Source organism: Caretta caretta, chromosome 2 (assembly GCF_965140235.1).
Source record: "Caretta caretta isolate rCarCar2 chromosome 2, rCarCar1.hap1, whole genome shotgun sequence".
Classification (NCBI taxonomy): Eukaryota; Metazoa; Chordata; order Testudines; family Cheloniidae; genus Caretta; species Caretta caretta.
In genome coordinates this window covers 260,857,862-260,876,599 of record NC_134207.1, presented here as the reverse complement: position 1 = coordinate 260,876,599, position 18,738 = coordinate 260,857,862, and the positions used below count along the sequence as shown (strand labels likewise).

The 18,738-nt window shown below is 43.1% G+C and overlaps 1 protein-coding gene across 9 annotated transcripts in view; it reads right to left on the bottom strand.

Annotated features, from left to right (window-relative positions):
* Nucleotides 1-18,738, bottom strand: part of ADCYAP1R1 (ADCYAP receptor type I) — a 180,541-nt gene that overhangs the window by 72,377 nt on the left and 89,426 nt on the right. For all 9 annotated transcript variants that reach the window (XM_048837440.2, XM_048837444.2, XM_048837443.2 and 6 more), the window contains exon 4: nt 10,856-10,963. In XM_048837440.2, coding sequence (XP_048693397.1) covers nt 10,856-10,963 — 108 coding nt within the window. The remainder of the gene's footprint in view (nt 1-10,855; nt 10,964-18,738) is intronic.

Sequence of the window (18,738 nt, the reverse complement as noted above, 5' to 3'; positions counted from 1 at the left end):
TTAGGTCTGCAAATAGTGGGACTGGTTGACCAACATTTTGTGTCATCAATATTCACTGAATGCTGTACTTGTCAAATGGTATATGACCAGCTCTCACAGCACAAATACTAGATCTATCTAAAAGGGTCAAGGGCACAATCCATCTCCCATTGGCATCAATGGGAGTTTTGCCACTGACTTTACTGGGAGCAGAATCCAATGCAAAGCTCGGGGTTCTCTGATTGCGGTCCCTCAGTCAGACCCCAAACCTACTCTCACTGAAATCAATGGCAAAACTTGCACAGGAATTGCCAGACAAGATTAGATTCATGGTGCATCTGGCCCAGTATCCGGTCTCTCTGCTTCAGAGGAAGGGGCAAGAATCTCCACAGTAGGCAGATGTGGGATAACCTGGTCCACATGAAGGTCTCATCTTAATCCCTAATAAAGATTGTCTTAAATCTTAAAGCAGCAGGTTTTCTAGCCTTTCTAATACTATTTTTCTCATAGCATTAACTATTGGGAACATGCTCTCTCTCTCTCAAACTATTTCTCCTAGAAGCTGACAAGGAAGAAAAAGAGATAGATTCTTACTATTCGTGTTTATTTCTGACTACTCAGAAGGCACTCAGATATGGGGATGACGGAACATAGGCTTTTGGTTCATTTTGCATTTCATAACATTTGCAGTCACAGCCACAACATTACACTAACGTAGCTTTGTGTAATGAATAGCCTTTTTATGTCGAAAAAAAATCCCCATCTAGCCAAATTACTGCTGCATTTTTACCAGTGCTGGACAAAGTTAATGGATTGATATTTTCTACAATGTTAAATTTCTGAGTGTCCTAATAGCACATTTCCATTTTATTAACATATTTTTCTGCAGCCCAGAATTTGCTAATGCATTAGAGAAAGTTCCAGGAGAACCTTTTACTATCTGGAGCTTTTAGACTTTATCCATCAACCTAATTTTCACTAATACGTTAAGCCACTGGAAAGTCAATTAGATTTACATTCTACATTATGCTCTGCATTACAACTAGAAGTCAAAGCCAATCACATGAGCGTGAGGATAAAAAACATGTTGTAAATATAATTGCAGGGAAGCTACGGGCTACAGTCTGGCTTTCCCATCTCTGGGTGCCATTCTCATTGAAGTTTACAGCACCCAAGTGTGCATGTATCCAAACCTAGAATATGGAGGTGGATTAACTACACCGACAGAAGTTCTCGCATAGAAGCAGCTTCACTAAAACGCTACAGTGTTGCTATACATGAAGACAAGCCCTACGTTTATTCATATTATTCACCGAGTTCAGCTGGGTTACTCCCATTCTTAAAGTTAAGCAGGGTTAGGGTGTAAATCTGAATTTGGATAGGAAACCTGAGATTGCTGACTGGACGCTGTCCAATCCTCTGAGCTTTCAAATAGGACAGAATTTTGCTCTTAGGTCTGGTCTTACACTGTGGGGGGGGAGGGCAGGAATCGATCTAAGATATGCAACTTCAGGTACGTGACTAATGTAGCTGAAGTCGACATCTTTAAATCTACTTACCATGGTGTCTTCACTGCAGTAAGTTGATGGCTGACGCTCTCCCGTCGACTCCACCTGAGCCTCTCGCCCTAGTGGAGTACCGGAGTCGACGGGAGAGTGCTCGGCAGTCGATTTATCGCGTCTAGACTAGATGTGATAAATTGACCCCCACTGGATTGATCACTGCCTGTCGATCCAGCGGGCAATGTAGACAAGCCCTTACTATGTATGCTCTCAATGGTATGTACTCATATGGACTCCCAACACAGTATCAGCATGCACCTTCAACCTGACTCAAATTCTCGAAGTCCTGTTAAAACAAGAACAGAGTTTCTTTTTCAACAAGAAACCCAGAGTTACAACCACAACATTCTTTGGCTTTCTCCTCCTCTTCCTGGCTGCAGATCTTACAAAGAATGGGTGCAGTACTCCATGTCCCAGTGAGCATTCACAGGGAGCTTGATTAACCCCGCTTGGTTTCAGCTGTAGGCCTTTGGAACTCCCTGGAGATCAATGGACTGACACTGGGGTTTAATGATGTAAGGTCGGGCATAATTAGTCCCGAAGCATCCACACCATGTTCCAATGAGGCACAGCTTGGCTTTGAAACTCACAGGCTAAAAAAGAAGAAGAACTGCATTGAAGACCCAGACAATGACCATTCTGCAGCTGATGTGCTGCCTTGCTGTAGAACTTTTCGCCCTCCTGGCTCCCACCCGAGTCCTTCTGTTATATTATTCTCAGCACATGGACACTGAGGGCTCTGGTGCACTAGGCTTTTCAAATAAATCAAAGGAAACACATTGAGATGATTAAAATGGGCTAGATTCATCAAAGGCGCTACAGAGAAAACACATTTTCAAAAACAAAATCAGTGAATAAATAGCACTTCCTCTTCATTACGGATTTCAATTGAAGTCTGGTTTCAGAGTAGCAGCCATGTTAGTCTGTATCCGCAAAAAGAAAAGGAGGACTTGTGGCACCTTAGAGACTAACAAATTTATTTGAGCATAAGCTTTCATGAGCTACAGCTCACTTCATCGGATCCACTGTATGCATCCAATGAAGTGAGCTGTAGCTCATGGAAGCTTATGCTCAAATAAATTGGTTAGTCTCTAAGGTGCCACAAGTCCTCCTTTTCAATTAAAGTCTTACAGTCATGGTTCACATTGAAGTCTGTGCTATATGTGTTGTAAGTAACAGCACAAGACTTGATGAATAGTATCCATCAAATAATGTATTTGAACATTTATTTTTCAATCAGTAATTGCTTACACATGTCAATAAACTCTACAGCAGGTCTAATAATCTCCATCTAATCATATGTTCAGCAGAGTGTTACTTGTCTAATATATTGTTTGAGAGACCGTTTTGTCCAGTGTTTGACACAATAGTTTATAGTCTCTAGAGGGCAGTGATATTTTAGTCTAATCCATGAAGGGATTATTGGGTTGGGTTTAGTGGCCTATGATGTGCAGCAGCTCAGATGAGATGATCAGGTTGTCCCTTCTGTTATTATTACTATTATTTATTATTTGTATTACTGTCAATCCCAGGAGTCCTAGTCATGGACCATTGTGCTAGGCACTGTACAAACAGAACAAAAAGAGACAGTCACTGTCCCATGGAGTTTACAAACTAAGCATAAGACAAATGACAACAGGTGGATACCGGCAGACCAATGGGGGAGTACAAGGAACCACTGAGACAATATTGGTCAGCCTGGAAGGCGTGTTCTCTGCACATGGACAGCGTTTTGGCCTAACAATCTATGGCCATCTCTGATACTTACGAAGTGCCACTTTTTCAAAATTACAGAAAATTGTTCATCAGCTGTATAGCTATTTATAATTACTAGTATCACAGTACCACCTGGAAACCCTAAGCAAACTCCAGGGTCCCACTGTGCTAGAAGCTCTACAAACACATGGTAAGAGAGAATACTTGGAGACAGAGACTTACAATCTAAATCAACAAGACAGACAAAGGAAGTATTGTTTATCATCATTTTACAGACGGGAGAACCAAAGCATATAGATGAAATGACTTGCTCAAGGTCACATGGAGTGTACAGCAGAGATGGGAATTGGACCCAGATCTCCTGAATCTCAGTCTCCTGTATTAACCACAAGAACATCCTTCCTCTCTGTTGGTCATTAATGTAATAGAGTTTTGACAAACAAGAAATGCCATTGATCTATTGAAGCTAGACAATCACAACTACCTCCTCGCTACCCCCTTGATGTATGTGAATCATAATGCTCAAGTAACTTCTAAGTGCATCTCAGGTTGAACAGGCCAAAAAATAGGATATAATACATATTTAAGCCTCAGTACATTCTTTTAAATTGTCTTCTACAAATTGACTTTCTCCCCCCTGCTCTCTATGTCGGTTGGCCTTGGGATTGGGTGTATCTTGTGTTCATGTTTATCTGGGGATAACTTCTATTTAACCCTTTGTTCAGTGGTGCAGCAGGTACGGCTGGAGGGAACAGAGGCAGTCAGAGCTCATGTTGTTCCAAAGCACCTTGATAACCTATTTTTCTTATTCTCATTCTCCCTCATTAAGTATTTTGGGTTGCAGGGTCAGCTCACAAAAGGTAACCCTCAAATGGATATGATCCTGAGACAACTGGAATCAATCACAAAGCCCCCATTGATTTCAGTGTGTGCAGGATCAAGCCCTATATAAATGTGTGTGTGAGAGAGAGAGAGAGATGGAATATGGATAACACTTTCTCTAGACGTTCTCTATTGTGCTCTCCACCTAGGTAGGGTGTGAGCTTCTTGGACAGGGATCATGCCTTCTGTGTCTTGTACAGCACTGATTGTATTGTTAACGCTTACTGGCTAATAAATATCAGAGCTAGCTTCTACTACAAGATGCCCTTTTCCTCCCTCGCCTATTGTGCTGTGCATGAGATCCTGCAGCAATCTGTTCAACCAGCTTGCAAAGCGGCATCAGCAAGCAGCAGTCCAGTTAGACACCAACTTTTCCAGGGTCTTGTTCGTCAGCTTTTCCCACTGCTAAGCTCACCTTCCTGCACACTGCACCTGTCCCTCTCCTTGCTGTTTCCACTGCCTTCAGTCCATCCCCACACAGTAAGTCCTCCAGGTCCCTCACCTTCCATCTGTTCTGAAAGCAATTCAGATGTCGATTCCTTGTGGTCTCATTTACCGTTTCTATGGCAAGCAGTAGCTCAGCAAGGTTACAGAGGGCATTGGTTTAGATTGCAATTTCTGCCTGGAATTCTCCGAGGGCAGACACTATTCAGTGGCTGGGGCACTTTGCTGAGAGCCTGGTAGCACATTACGGCTCAGATAGGATATTGTGAGAGACGAGAATACCATTCACACGCTGGTATTTTGATGAAGTAGTGAGAAGAGACTGGAGCACTGGTGGTGGTCATCAGACTTTGTGTTTGATCCTTGGTAGCACAGAGACCTCTTACATTCCCATGCTGGGGTTGTGGGGAAGGCCAGCAAAATGTTCTTGTCCTCTAACACAGCATCTGCCCAGGCTAGACCAAGGGCACTGTATGGAAGTTTGGATACAGAGGTGATCCTTCTTTGCTGTGAATTCCCCCCACCCCTTTCCCAACTGGACTGCCTGGAGATGTGGGAGCAGGGTCATGCTGAGTTTCAATCCCTCTTGCTTGTTTAGAGAAGCTGGGAGAATTATGGTCTCCATCTGCAAACTCACCAGTGATGAAAGACCAGCCAGAAAGAAGTGTTCCCCTGTTAACAGCAATTGTTGATGTCCTCCTGCAAGGATGCAGAAGGCTGGCTTCCCTCAAAGAAAAAGTCATCAGGACCCCGAGCAGAAATGCTCCTGGAATCTTAGTGAGACAAGGTGAGTGAGGTAATCTCTTTTACTGGACCAACTTCTGTTGGTGGAAGAGACAGGCTTTTGAATTTACACTGATCTCTGGAATCTCAGACATTTAGCAGTGACTCAATATATTCTTTAACACCTCCACATGGCCAGGAATTTGTAACCTTCTCTCTCAACTAAGGGTGGTGTGACTGGGGACACTCTCCTCTCAGGAGTGCCTCCTGTTGGTCAGGTGCAAACTTGAACACACTCTCTCTCTTTCTCTCTCCTCCAGCGCCACCTTTGGGCTGGCTGTTAACCACATCAGGTGGGTTTTCAGTGGCCAGCCCTCTGGGCAACACAGTCTCTATGCATGAATAAACAAACCCCTTCTGGGGTAACAAAAGTCCAACAGGACCTACCAGTGTGCCCTGGTTGATATCTGCAGCCCTGTCTCTGGGCTCAGTTCTCAGCCCCTTCTGGGCTTGCTTTAAGTCCGTGTCTGCCTGGTATAGCGCAATGCCTCCAGGGCTTCCTCCCAGGGGGCTCTTTAAGTCACGTCCTTCACTTGGGCCTCTAAAGAAGCCTTATCCCCTTCTTGGGGCTTAGGCAACCCTGCCAGTGGCTGGAGGGTGGACTCAGGCCTACCCACTACTCCGGGTCCCAACCCAGGGACCATACAAATAGCAGCCATGTGCTGCTTCAGTTAACTCTATCACTGCTGCTATTCCCTGGGCCATAGAATCATAGAATCATAGAATATCAGGGTTGGAAGGGACCCAGAAGGTCATCTAGTCCAACCCCCTGCTTGAAGCAGGACCAATTCCCAGTTAAATCATCCCAGCCAGGGCTTTGTCAAGCCTGACCTTAAAAACCTCTAAGGAAGGAGATTCCACCACCTCCCTAGGTAACGCATTCTAGTGTTTCACCACCCTCTTAGTGAAAAAGTTTTTCCTAATATCCAATCTAAACCTCCCCCACTGCAACTTGAGACCATTACTCCTCGTTCTGTCATCTGCTACCATTGAGAACAGTCTAGAGCCATCCTCTTTGGAACCCCCTTTCAGGTAGTTGAAAGCAGCTATCAAATCCCCCCTCATTCTTCTCTTCTGCAGGCTAAACAATCCCAGCTCCCTCAGCCTCTCCTCATAAGTCATGTGTTCCAGACCCCTAATCATTTTTGTTGCCCTTTGCTGGACTCTCTCCAATTTATCCACATCCTTCTTGTAGTGTGGGGCCCAAAACTGGACACAGTACTCCAGATGAGGCCTCACCAATGTCGAATAGAGGGGAACGATCACGTCCCTCAATCTGCTCGCTATGCCCCTACTTATACATCCCAAAATGCCATTGACCTTCTTGACAACAAGGGCACACTGCTGACTCATATCCAGCTTCTCGTCCACTGTCACCCCTAGGTCCTTTTCCGCAGAACTGCTGCCTAGCCATTCGGTCCCTAGTCTGTAGCTGTGCATTGGGTTCTTCCGTCCTAAGTGCAGGACCCTGATTCTGTCATCTGTACTAGCTTTTACTCAAGCTCTGATCTACTAATCTGGACCGACAGAATTAATTGCTCTCAAACCTGTCAGTCGTGCCAAACTGAGTGGTGGGTGCTTTCTGGACTTCAACAGAATTCTTTTGAAAGACAGCATTTTCATTGGGTGGGAAAAAATAAAAAATAAGAAACAAGCCAACATTGCTATTGAGGATCACAGCTCATTAAATTACACCCAGTGGGACCAAGATGCTTCACTGTAGTGCCTTGACCTCCTTTGTTACACAGCCGTGCAACATCGCAGCTTTGCCACACGTCACCTCAATTTCTTTACCAAAGATGAGCTGGGATGCTTTGAATGGCCTGTGAACGAGGACATGTCAGCAGCAGAATCAACAGTGGCACTACGAAAACCATGACAAACGGCAACTTTATGCCTAAACTTAAATGTCCAGCCTTGCTACAATTTAAGCCCAGTCTTCCCGTCCTATCCTCAGAGGTTTATGAGTACAATTCACCTCCCTCCTCCTTGTAACAACCTTTTATGTACTTGAAAAATGTTATCATGCCCCCCTCAATCTTCTCTTCTCCAGACTAAACAAACCCAGCTTTTTCAATCTTCCCTCATAGGTCATGTTTTATAGACATTTAATCATTTTTGCTGCTCTTCTTTGGACGTTCTCCAATTTGTCCACATCTTTCCTGAAATGTGGCGCCCAGAACTGAACACAATACTCCAGTTGAGGCCTAATCAGCATGGTATAGAATGGAAGAATTACTTCATGTCTTGCTTTCAACACTCCTGTGAATACATCCCAGAATGAGATTTACTTTTTTTGCAACAGCGTTACACTGTTGACTCATATTTAGCTTGTGACCCACTATGATCCCTTGTGAGCCCCCAGATCCCTTTCCACTGTACTCCTTCCTAAGCACTCATTTCCCATTTTGTATGTGGGCAACTGATTGTTCCTTCCTAAGTGGAGTACTATGCATTTGTTCTTATTGAATTTCATCCTATTTACTTCAGACCATTTCTCCAGTTTTCCATGAGTGCAGGGGACTGGAGTAGAAGACCTCTAAAGGTTGCTTCCAGTCCTACGAGTCTCTGATTTATAACCTCCCCAAAAGACTAAAATGAAAGCAAGGTCTCTGGATTGATGGATGGAGGTCACATAAATATATTTTCAAGAAAGAAATGTTGTATCCTGGAATCCCAGCAGAGCAACAGCTCAGAAACTTGGATCCGTCCTTAACATACTAGAGTAGAAGAGATTTGGGAGCAATTCCGCAATTCTCAGCCAGATGGATCTTAAAATATCATTTTGGTTACTGTTTTCACCTCATGTGAAATGTCCTATCCTGGTATGTCCGGTAATTAACCAACCCTTTATAAACGGAACAGTCATAGAAATGTGACTATTGCTCCACTCTGCTCCTACTGAAACAAAAATACCAGACAAATAAAAATAAAAAAGTTGTAAGGATGATACAAAAAGGTCATGGGGATCTGAAATGGATGTAGAGTCCTCCACCTTTGGGTCACTAGTACAAAGCCAGTCTGAGTTAATAGTGGCCTCACATTGTTAACGATCTAATAGCTGTATGGTTACTTGATGATTTGGCGGGTCTTGGACTTGCTTCTATTGGACAGGTTTACACATGAAAACTGCAAGTGATGCCACCTGGCACTTGTTAGTGATTTTGGCATGGAGACCAAGAGGGCTGAATGGGTATCTACACTGCACTTCTTCTCACCTTTCCAGGTCAAGGTTGAGAGCTCGACCAGCCAAGGCCCAACTGCGGAAGGCAACATGTGACAAACATCCTAAACGCAGGACACAAAAGTATTTATGCAGAAAACTTAAAAGTACTGCTGGACTCATCCCTTTGTGGTACATAGCTCTGTCTGCAAGTGCAGTTCTGCAGCTGTTTATTTCCGATGCAGAGAGAGCACCAAATATGGGTGGAATGGAAACAAATGCAGGACTGACATTCATAATGGCGAGGGACACTTGGGAGGGTTGGGGTTGAGGCATGTTTACTATAGAGAAATCTTGCCCGTGCTGTAGATAAACAGCACGTCACTCTGCATTGCCAAACCAGCAACATCCCTGAGCAGTGCACTGGCATAAAAAAAGAAAAGATCTTCTACGTTGCCAAGCTTCAGCTCAAGGATATTTAAAGAATGTGATTACAAACCACTCAAAAACAGGGGCTTCTCATGGAACATCATCTGACAAGAACCTCTATTGAAAGCCGGGCTGCTTTAATTACATCAGAAGAAAATGATAAATAAGCCGCCAGTTGGTGCACAATAAACATTATAAAAGCGTTCTGCCTCCAGAAAGCGAGCACCCCGTGATTATCGTACTGGGAAAACTTTTGGTTGAATGTAACTGCTGCTCTGGAGATGACCTGAATGAACTAGTTTGGCCATCAGACTGAGTGAGTGACTGTGTGTGTGTGTGACTGATGCAGATGGGTATCCGTGTCTCAGGCTGGTCAAAAATCCATGGAGACAGCAAGAATTTTCTTGCCTGTGCTATCTCCATAAAACTCTGGCATGTCGTTTTGCTACCATCACTAGCCTTTGATGATTCAGAAAGTGCATCTCTGAGTCACTACAGAACCAATTCCTTAGCACTATTGAGGCTGCTGCAGCTGGTCTTATATATTATAGGACATCAAAAATAAGGTCTTTGTGACAACATTGAGTCATATAAAATCCAAAATAGCGTTTTTACAAGAATAAATGACCAGGACACTGAAGCAAGCATAACAGTGTAATGGGGTTTAGCACACACATGAACTTGTGCATGAAGTCCTTACTTGCTCAAATATACAAAGCTTTTTCTGTACAGTGTTTGCAGGTGCAAATGTGGACTTTACTATAGAAGAATGTATGTGAAAAATTTGCAAAATAGCCGTAGGGATCAGGATCAAGTTTTGTTAGCACCCCTCTCAAGGGAAGCTGCCATTTAACTGATACAGCACTGGATTAGGATTGGCGCTGGGAGGAATTGTCCAGAATTGGGCTATTTAACAGCAGCAAAAATGTGGTTAATGGATTACTATTAAAAACAAAACTTGCCAAACAAATTTGAAAGTCTGTCTCTCTCATGCATTCAAGTGGGAACCTCATTTCCTGTGCCTTAATGTCAATAATCAGACTAAATAGTTTAATAGTTAATTATAACTTGCTCAAGTCCTGAAGATTTTATTCAGGCCAAATTCACATTGATTTCATTGGGAGTTTTGCATGAGGAAGGACTGAGGGCTTGATTGGGATAGTTAGGCACAACCCTGCATTGAAGATGATGTACAGCTGTACTGCCCAGAGGGAACACCAAGAGCTATCAGACTCCTGAATGCCTCAGGCTGCATATTCACTGCTACTGCTACCCTTGATTCGCCTACGGTGCCACCAGCGAGCTACACCGAGAGATGCCTGGGGTGGTAGGACCATGGTCCCTCCCATTTCCACCCCTTATAGGGAGCATAAATAGAGCCACCCCCAGCCTTGGGTGAATGAAGGCCCTGGAATTCTTCCTGACACAAGACGGGAGTTCCTTCTATCCTCTCCCCCTCCTGACCACATGTGCATGAGGCCAACCAGAATCTGACCCTGAGTTTTGACTTCAGGACCTGTCTCTCTCTCTCTCTTTTTTTTTTTTTAATTTTGTATTAATAATACAAGGCCCTTTAGACAGCAATCACAATTCCCATTAGCTTCAATCAGTATCTAAGGGCGCAGCTTTCTATTTTGTAATTAGCCATAGTGTAGTGATCCTCTCATCTTGTATATTAGGCGATGCTTTCCTCCACACACACACACACACAAATCCTGGAAGCCTGACGTATTGTTTAAACACTATGCCTCCAGCAGCCCCAGTCCACTAAAGAGCTTTTGATCCCCTTAAATAGTCCAATTGCTTGGCTGTATGATCAGCATGACTGCAAGCAGCAAGAGGCTACTGAATCTAGCAACAATATGGAACAAATGAAGAAAGGAGAAGAGCACTTTACCGTCTTCAGAGTTAATAATTCTGAACAGAGCAGGACACTTGACAGAGACAATTTCGCCCACACTCGCCGACTTCCAGCATGTAATATTATCCCACATCCCAGGGCAACCTATAGAAGAGAAAGAGAGAAATAAAGAAAGAGTTGCAATCAAATTCAATCGCCTTTCAATTTGCTATAGTGCTTTATAGTTACCTCCATCTCAGAGCCATAAACATACTGTCCATTACTCTAAAGGAGTGTAACACTTTCATATAGGCTTAAAATGGGTGGGATTATTTTGTACTGACTGCACCAGTATTAAACAGGAGGCATCACTATGGTACCGGAACAGTGATAATGGGGCCATACTCTCTGTGGGCAGAAATTGAAACGAATTAAGCTGTGCCAATCAAGCTGCACCAATTTATTCCAATGGAGAGTCTGGCCCCCAGGTACCACATTCTGCTCTAATGTAGCTATCAGTCAACACAATGGGCCAAATCCCGAGGCCTTTCATCAGTTTTCCCCTCAGGCAAACAAGCCTCTGGGATAAAACCTGAGAGGTCCTGAAGACCAGAAACACCCCAAGAGGTCAGCACCTCTCAGGATTTGGTCCAGTCACTCCAGCGGGAGTTTGCTTAAGGACTACATAATAAGTGAGGGTGGGCTCTGGGAGTGGGAGTGCAGGGCCCAGATCCCCAAAAGCATTTAGGCACTTAGCTCCCACTGATTTCAAGGGACAGTAGAAGCCTAAATACCTTTTGAAGGTCTAGGCCCAAGAGCCTTTCCTCCTTCACCCTGTGCTCCCTGCATAAGGGCAAGGCACGGATCAGGCATGGGATAATCCCCAGCTAGCACAGGGGAAGCTAGGGTTACCACCTTTGAAATGCAAAAAAACCCAGCATCTCTTCCACCCAAGGCAAGCCCACTGCAACACCAACCCCCGGGCAACTCTGCAACCCTCCTGTCTACCCCCTCAACAGCCACTTATAGTATCTAGAGAGAGAACATGTATAGATAAGATTGAGAACATCGCTTGTCTCCTCACTCACGTGACTCAAACCCTCTCACACACACATAGGTGGTGCACTTGCATGTTGGTGGGAAGACAGCTGCTGTCTTTTTAATCGTGTTGATCTGTTACAGCTTAAACTGCAGAAGTGGGAACACTGCAGCATCTTTAGCTGGACACAGAAATAATAATAATGAAAATCTTTAGATGCGTGTAAAAAAAAAACCAACAACAACAAAAACCCAGCAGATTAAATTATTTTTCTGGCAACTGGCAAATCCATAAAAAAAACAGACAGGCCAGTCAAATACTGGCCAGGTGGTCTCCCTGGGAGCAACCTGTACTCCCCCTCCCACACCTCCCACGTAGGTAGTATAGATTCATAAATATTAAGGCAAAAAGGGACCATTACGGTCATCTAGTCCAATCTCCTGCATAGCAATAGCCAGAGAACCTCACCCTATATTTCCCTTGCATCCAGCACATTATTTCTGGTTAAGGTAGATATCTTTTAGTGATGGAGAATCCACCACCTCACCAGGTAAAGTGTTGTAATGTTAAAAAAAATGCACCTTATTTCCAATCTGAATTGCTCTAGCTTCAACTTCCAGCCATTCAATGGATCTTATTCTACCTTCATCTGCTGGATTAAAGATCAGATCACGATCAGAAATCTCCATGTGCAGGTATTTAGATTTTTAAAGGCATGCAGCCATTATTTGGTCAGCATTGCAAGACATAAGGAATTTAGATGGCTAAATCCCAATTTGAAAAGTGATTTAGGCAAGCAGGGCCAGGTCTTTAAAGGTATTTAGGTGCATAACTCCCACTGATTTCAATAGGAGTTAGATTCCTAACACCCAGATCCTCAAAGGTATTTAGGAGAATAAGTCCCATTGACTTTCAATAAGAAAAAGCTCCTTAGTCACTTATGAAAATGGGACTCACCATCAAATCACGTAGGCCTTGCTGAATGCAAGCAATGCCTAAATACCTTTAAAAATCTGGGCCTTGTAGGCTGTGATCAAGTCACCATTTAACCTTCTCTCAGATAAACGACACTGATGGAGCTTCAGAAGTCAGGTTTCAGAGTAGCAGCCATGTTAGTCCATATCCGTAAAAAGAGAAGGAGTACTTGTGGCACCTTAGAGACTAACAAATTTATTAGAGCATAAGCTTTCGTGAGCTACAGCTCACTTCATCAGATGCATAAAACATCTGTTAGTCTCCAAGGTGCCACAAGTACTCCTTCTCTTTCTTCAGAAGTCAATCACTGCACGGCATGGGTTCCAGACCTCGATTCAAATCTTAGCTCTTTTCTGAATGCATTTCCAGTTTGTCAACATCCTTCTAAAGTGTTGACATCAGAACAAGACACAGGATTCCAGCAGTGTTCTCCCTAGTGCTGTATATAGTATACCGCCATCCTTGGGTTGTCCTTAGCCTGTGTGCCAGAGCCAGAATGAGCCACTGTAGTTTAAAGCATCCTTGAGGTTGCTCTAAACTATGCTAGGGATTGGGCAAGCAGAAAACTGGCTACAGAACTGGGATGCCAGAACCTAGTACTTTGCCCACCATCTTCAACTGTGCCTAGCAGATAGAAGGCTGGATCCTCAGCTTACGTAATTCATCTTAACACCATTGATTTCAATCCATCTGCCCCATAGAATGCAGATGACAATCTGGGCCAGCATCTTTTTCTTCTTATTCAAGTAAAAATAAACTTTGCTTGCTTGTTTGTTTAGGATGATGGGCAGCAACATAAACCCCTAAAAAAACAGAAAAAAAGGCTCATTCTTAGCTGCTGGAGATAAGGTAAAACAGCTCCGCTCCTGTTCCTTTCTGAGCACTGCTGTCAGAAACACGACAAGCTCTGAACATTTTTCAAGGAGCATCTCACTGGCAAGGAAATTCTTTAGCATGACTGCCAATGAAATTCTTTAAATTTAAAGTCCCCAACTTTCAGGGTTGTAAACCTGGTAGGCTTGCCAGTTTGCAGAAGAGTTCAGAGAAATCCCTCAAATTCCCCATTAGTATCCACAAAATGATTTTGCAAGAAGCCCTCAAATTGGAATCGTATTCTGCCGCTGTATGAAAAGAAAGGGACAGAAAATCTAACCCACTCTGCTACCGCACGATTGCTTTCTGGTTCTTTTCATTTGATGTTGAATCTGAGTACATAATCTTATCAAATTTTAAAGGGAGCACTGTACTTGTCTGAATGGTTCTGCTGACAAATTCCCTCTCTCACTGTGAGTGAAAGAAAGACCTTCAGTGAAAGGAGACAATTCTTTAGAATGCCATTGTTGCCGTTTGGGTACAGATATAATACAGGGCAGATCATTGGCTGGAGTAAATAAACAAAGCTCTATTGACATCAAATGCTATGCCAATTTACATCAGCTAAGAAAATATGTCCACTGGACTGGACTTGCTCAGTGAGTTTTTCCACTGACTTCAATTGTAGTGGGATCAGGCCTTATATTTTCTTACTGAATAAAGGGCAGATCCTAAAACACATAATGACTGACTTGGGTATGTAAAGATTGTTTTCATGAGTATTTGGGTCACATGTTTGAACAGTGTGGGTCACACTGATTCATAGATTCTAAGGCCAGTCTGACCTCCTGCTTAGCACAGGCCATCGGACTTTCCTGAATTAATTGCTGTTTGAACTAGAGAAGATCTTTTAGAAAAAACACCCAGTCTTAATTTTAAAATTGGCAGTGATGGAGAACCCACCTCAACCCTTGGTACGTTGCTCCAATTGTTAACCAACCTCAATTATGTGTGGCATATTTCCAGCCTGAATTAGTCTAGCTTCAACTTCCAGCCATTGGATCATGTTAGACTTTGCTTGCTAGATCAAAGAGCCAATTAACAAAATTTAAACTTATAAACTGTGATCAAGTCACCCCTTAACCTTCCCTTGGTCAAGACTCAAACTGCTTGAGTCTGTCACGGTACGGCATGTTATCCAACCCTTTAAATCATTCTTGGGGCCCTTCTCTGAACCCTCTCCAATTTATCAACATCCTTCTTGACTTGTGGGCATTAGAACTAGACACAGTATTCCAGAAGGGGTCACACCACTGGCAGCAGCAGAGATAATATCACCACCTTACTCCTACTCAATATTCCCCTGCTCATACATCCATGGATCAGATTAGCCCTTTTGGCTACAGCATCACTCTGCAACCTCAGGTTCAGCTGATCATCCACCATCACCCCGCAAATCTTTTTCAGACTCACTGCTTCCCGCGCCAGAGACCCCATCCTGTCAGCATAGCCTGCACATTGTTCCTAGGATGTACACGGGACACTGGCAGACCAGGTGCCAGCTCATGCCGAAACCCCAGGTCAATTCACTGGTGTAGCAGTATAGATCAACGTAATTGTTAAAGTGTATTTGATGTTTAAAAGTAATGAAAACGAATAGTACGTTACTTGCCTTGTTTTCACTTGTCTGTTTCCTGTTATAATGTAACAGAAAACATTTACATTGTGTGGATCCCTGCAACCAAATAACCCATCAAAGGAGAAAGAAGCCTAGTGGAATGCAAATGAAGAACTTGAACAGGAAAGTGCTCATTTCAAAGCCAGTGGTCATTGTGGGTGACCATCAGAGGTCAAAGAATCAAAATGCATTCCTCACTCTCTGTCATCAAAGGAAAAAGCCCATGTCAGCAATGACACCTTCAGCTTGTTTTCTGTGAAGCTATGAGAATGGATTCAAGGAGAGATCCTTCATCTTTGGACTGTTTGGACTTGTACAGGGAAGTGTACCAGATGCAAAGCAGAGATTTCCAGAGACAATCTGGGTACCCTGAAAAGACTTTTAGGAAACAGGCAGTTTATTACATCTCTGCCACCATTAGGAATTACAACTGTGACTCACCTGTGCATATATTTTACCTGCTTTAACCTCTCAATAACTCTCATTTCCTTTTCTTAGCTAATAAATCTTTGGTTATTTTACTTTAGAATTGGCTGGCAGCATTTTCTTTGGTGTAAGATATAAAGTACAAATTGATCTGCAGTAAGAGACTGGTCTTTTGGGACTGGGAACAACCTGCTATGCTGTGATTTTTGGTATAAGTGACCTTTTAATCACAAAGTCCAGTTTGTCTGGGTGGCAAGATAGGCTGGAAAGTCCGAGGGGACTGTCTGTGACTCTATGGTAAGACTAAAAGAAAAGGAGTACTTGTGGCACCTTAGAGACTAACCAATTTATTTGAGCATAAGCTTTCGTGAGTGAGCTGTAGCTCACGAAAGCTTATGCTCAAATAAATTGGTTAGTCTCTAAGGTGCCACAAGTACTCCTTTTCTTTTTGCGAATACAGACTAACATGGCTGTTACTCTGAAACCTATGGTAAGACTGGCACAGTGATCCAGGAGTTCACATTTTTTACTGGCTTAGTGAACTCTAATTATAGAACATACCACCGATTTGGGGTGTCTGCATTGTTTTCTTACAGCCTGCCCTGAGGTAGGCACTCACAGTTGTGTGCCATTCCAGACAATGTGACAGTACCCTTTCATATTTGGCCATATTAAAAACACATACTGTTTGCTTGCACCCAGCTTACCAAGCAATCCAGTTCACTTTGTATCGATGACTGTCCTCTTAGTTATTTACCACTTCCCCAATCATTGTGTTATCCAAACTTTGTTAATTCTGATGTTATGTTCTCCTCCAGGTCATTGATAAAAAATATTTAACAGCAGAGGACCAAGAACTGATCCCTGGGGCACCCCTTGAGAAGCATACCTATTCCATGATCATTCAATTTACAATTCTATTTTGAAGCCTGTCAGTTAGCCAGTTTTTAAACTAGTTCATGATTTATACAAAATTAACCTTTTAAACCAAAAATATCATACTGCACCAAGTCAAATGCCCTTTAGTAATGGACCATTACCAATGTTAGGATTCTTTTTGTTCCTAATATACTTAAAATAGTGTCAAATAGCAAAATAAAATCATAACTAAATAATGCTGGAATGGCATCTGAACCTTTATTCAGATTTGCTGACCACAGCATACTCCAATGTTGTTGCAAATCGTCTCTCTAAATCTTTTCTGGGTGTTTGAAGAAATTGCTAATTGAAGCCACCTGTCTACCTGTTGCAGAGTAGCAGCCATGTCAGTCTGTATCCATAAAAAGAAAAGGAGAACTTGTGGCACCTTAGAGACAAACAAATTTATTAGAGCATAAGCTTTAGCTAACGAAAGCTTATGCTCTAATAAATTTGTTAGTCTCTAAGGTGCCACAAGTCCTCCTTTTCTTTTTACGGTCTACCTGTGCCAGTCCATTTGCCAGATGGGGGCTTTCCTCTAAGAATGCTGTTGTCTGCTATTGAGAAACAGAAACCTCATTCTCCAGAAGGCTCAAAGACATTGACTTGCAAAGGTTAATTATATAATCAGGATGATAAAGATGGAAATCCAGATCAAATTATACATTGTTAGTTTTGGTAGGCTGGGATGCCCACTGTCTGCTCACCCACTAGGAACTATATTTGTCATATAAATCTTGAGACATTAAATAATATGCTCTATAATGCTGTGCTACGTGACAGTCAATACAAAACCAGGGGCTATGTAAATACGCACGGTAATGAGACATTTTCTTCCAGGAGGTGTCTGAAACAATCAAAGAGACTAATAAGATTTTATGTGAACCACCTGCTGTGTTTTTCCCCAAAATCAAACACCTTTGGTGGAAATGGGGTAAACTTTTTTCTCTCTTCTAATTGGTATTCTTGCAAATACTGGAACAGCAATAGAGACCATACACAACATGAGAATCACATGAGTTTGGCAACAAATTAATAGGGGAGAAATGCATTGTAATACTTAGTCCTGCCATGAGTGCAGGAGGCTGGACTAGATGACCTCTCAAGGTCCCTTCCAGTCCTATGATTCTATAATGTTGTAATACTGTGCTTGAAATTCAGTGCTAATGAAGCTCTACCATTATTATTTATATTATGATAGCACTCAGCACAACAGAAGTCCAGGCTCCATTATATAGGCACTGTACAAACACACAGCAAGAAATGTCTGTTTAGCTACCAGGCAGGGGCAAAGACAGATAAAGGGAAAATAAAGGGAGAGAGCGGTGAAGTGATTGGCTCAAGTTGACATAGAAGATCAGTGAGAGCCAGGCATAGATGCTGGAACTAGGGGTGCTGCTGTATCCCCTGGCTTGAAGTGGTTTCCATCATATGCAGGGTTTACGGTTTGGTTCAATGGCTCTCAGCACCCCCCACTGTACAAATTGTTCCAGAATCCCTGAAGTCAGGAATAGAACACAGGCCTCCTGTGTCTACTCCACTGTACTCTGTAAACCCTACTGCCGCCCCCTGCCGTGAAAAGAATATTTGAACTGGACAAACTCTTTGCTGCCAGATCACAGGGAGTGGGATCATAGAATCATATAATCATAGAATATCAGGGTTGGAAGGGACCTCAGGAGGTCATCTAGTCCAACCCCCTGCTCAAAGCAGGACCAATCCCCAACTAAATCATCCCAGCCAGGACTTTGTCAAGCCTGACCTTAAAAACCTCTAAGGAAGGAGATTCCACCACTTCCCTAGGTAACCCATTCCTAGGGATAAATGAAGAAGAAAAAGGTAGCAGCAGAGAGAGGACGCACACATTGCTAAGGGCCAGATTATGTGAATCTTTTACTCACATTAGTGACCTGTCACTCACCCCAGTAATCCCATCACATTTAGCCCATTGAACTCAAGAGGACCACCTGGGTGAGTAACTACTCACCAGTGCGAGTAAGGGGTTCATGATCTGGCACTAAGACTAGACACATGCTGAGGCTATAAGCTGCCAAGCCAGGAGAATCCCTGATAGCCTTAAGGCTGGGAGAG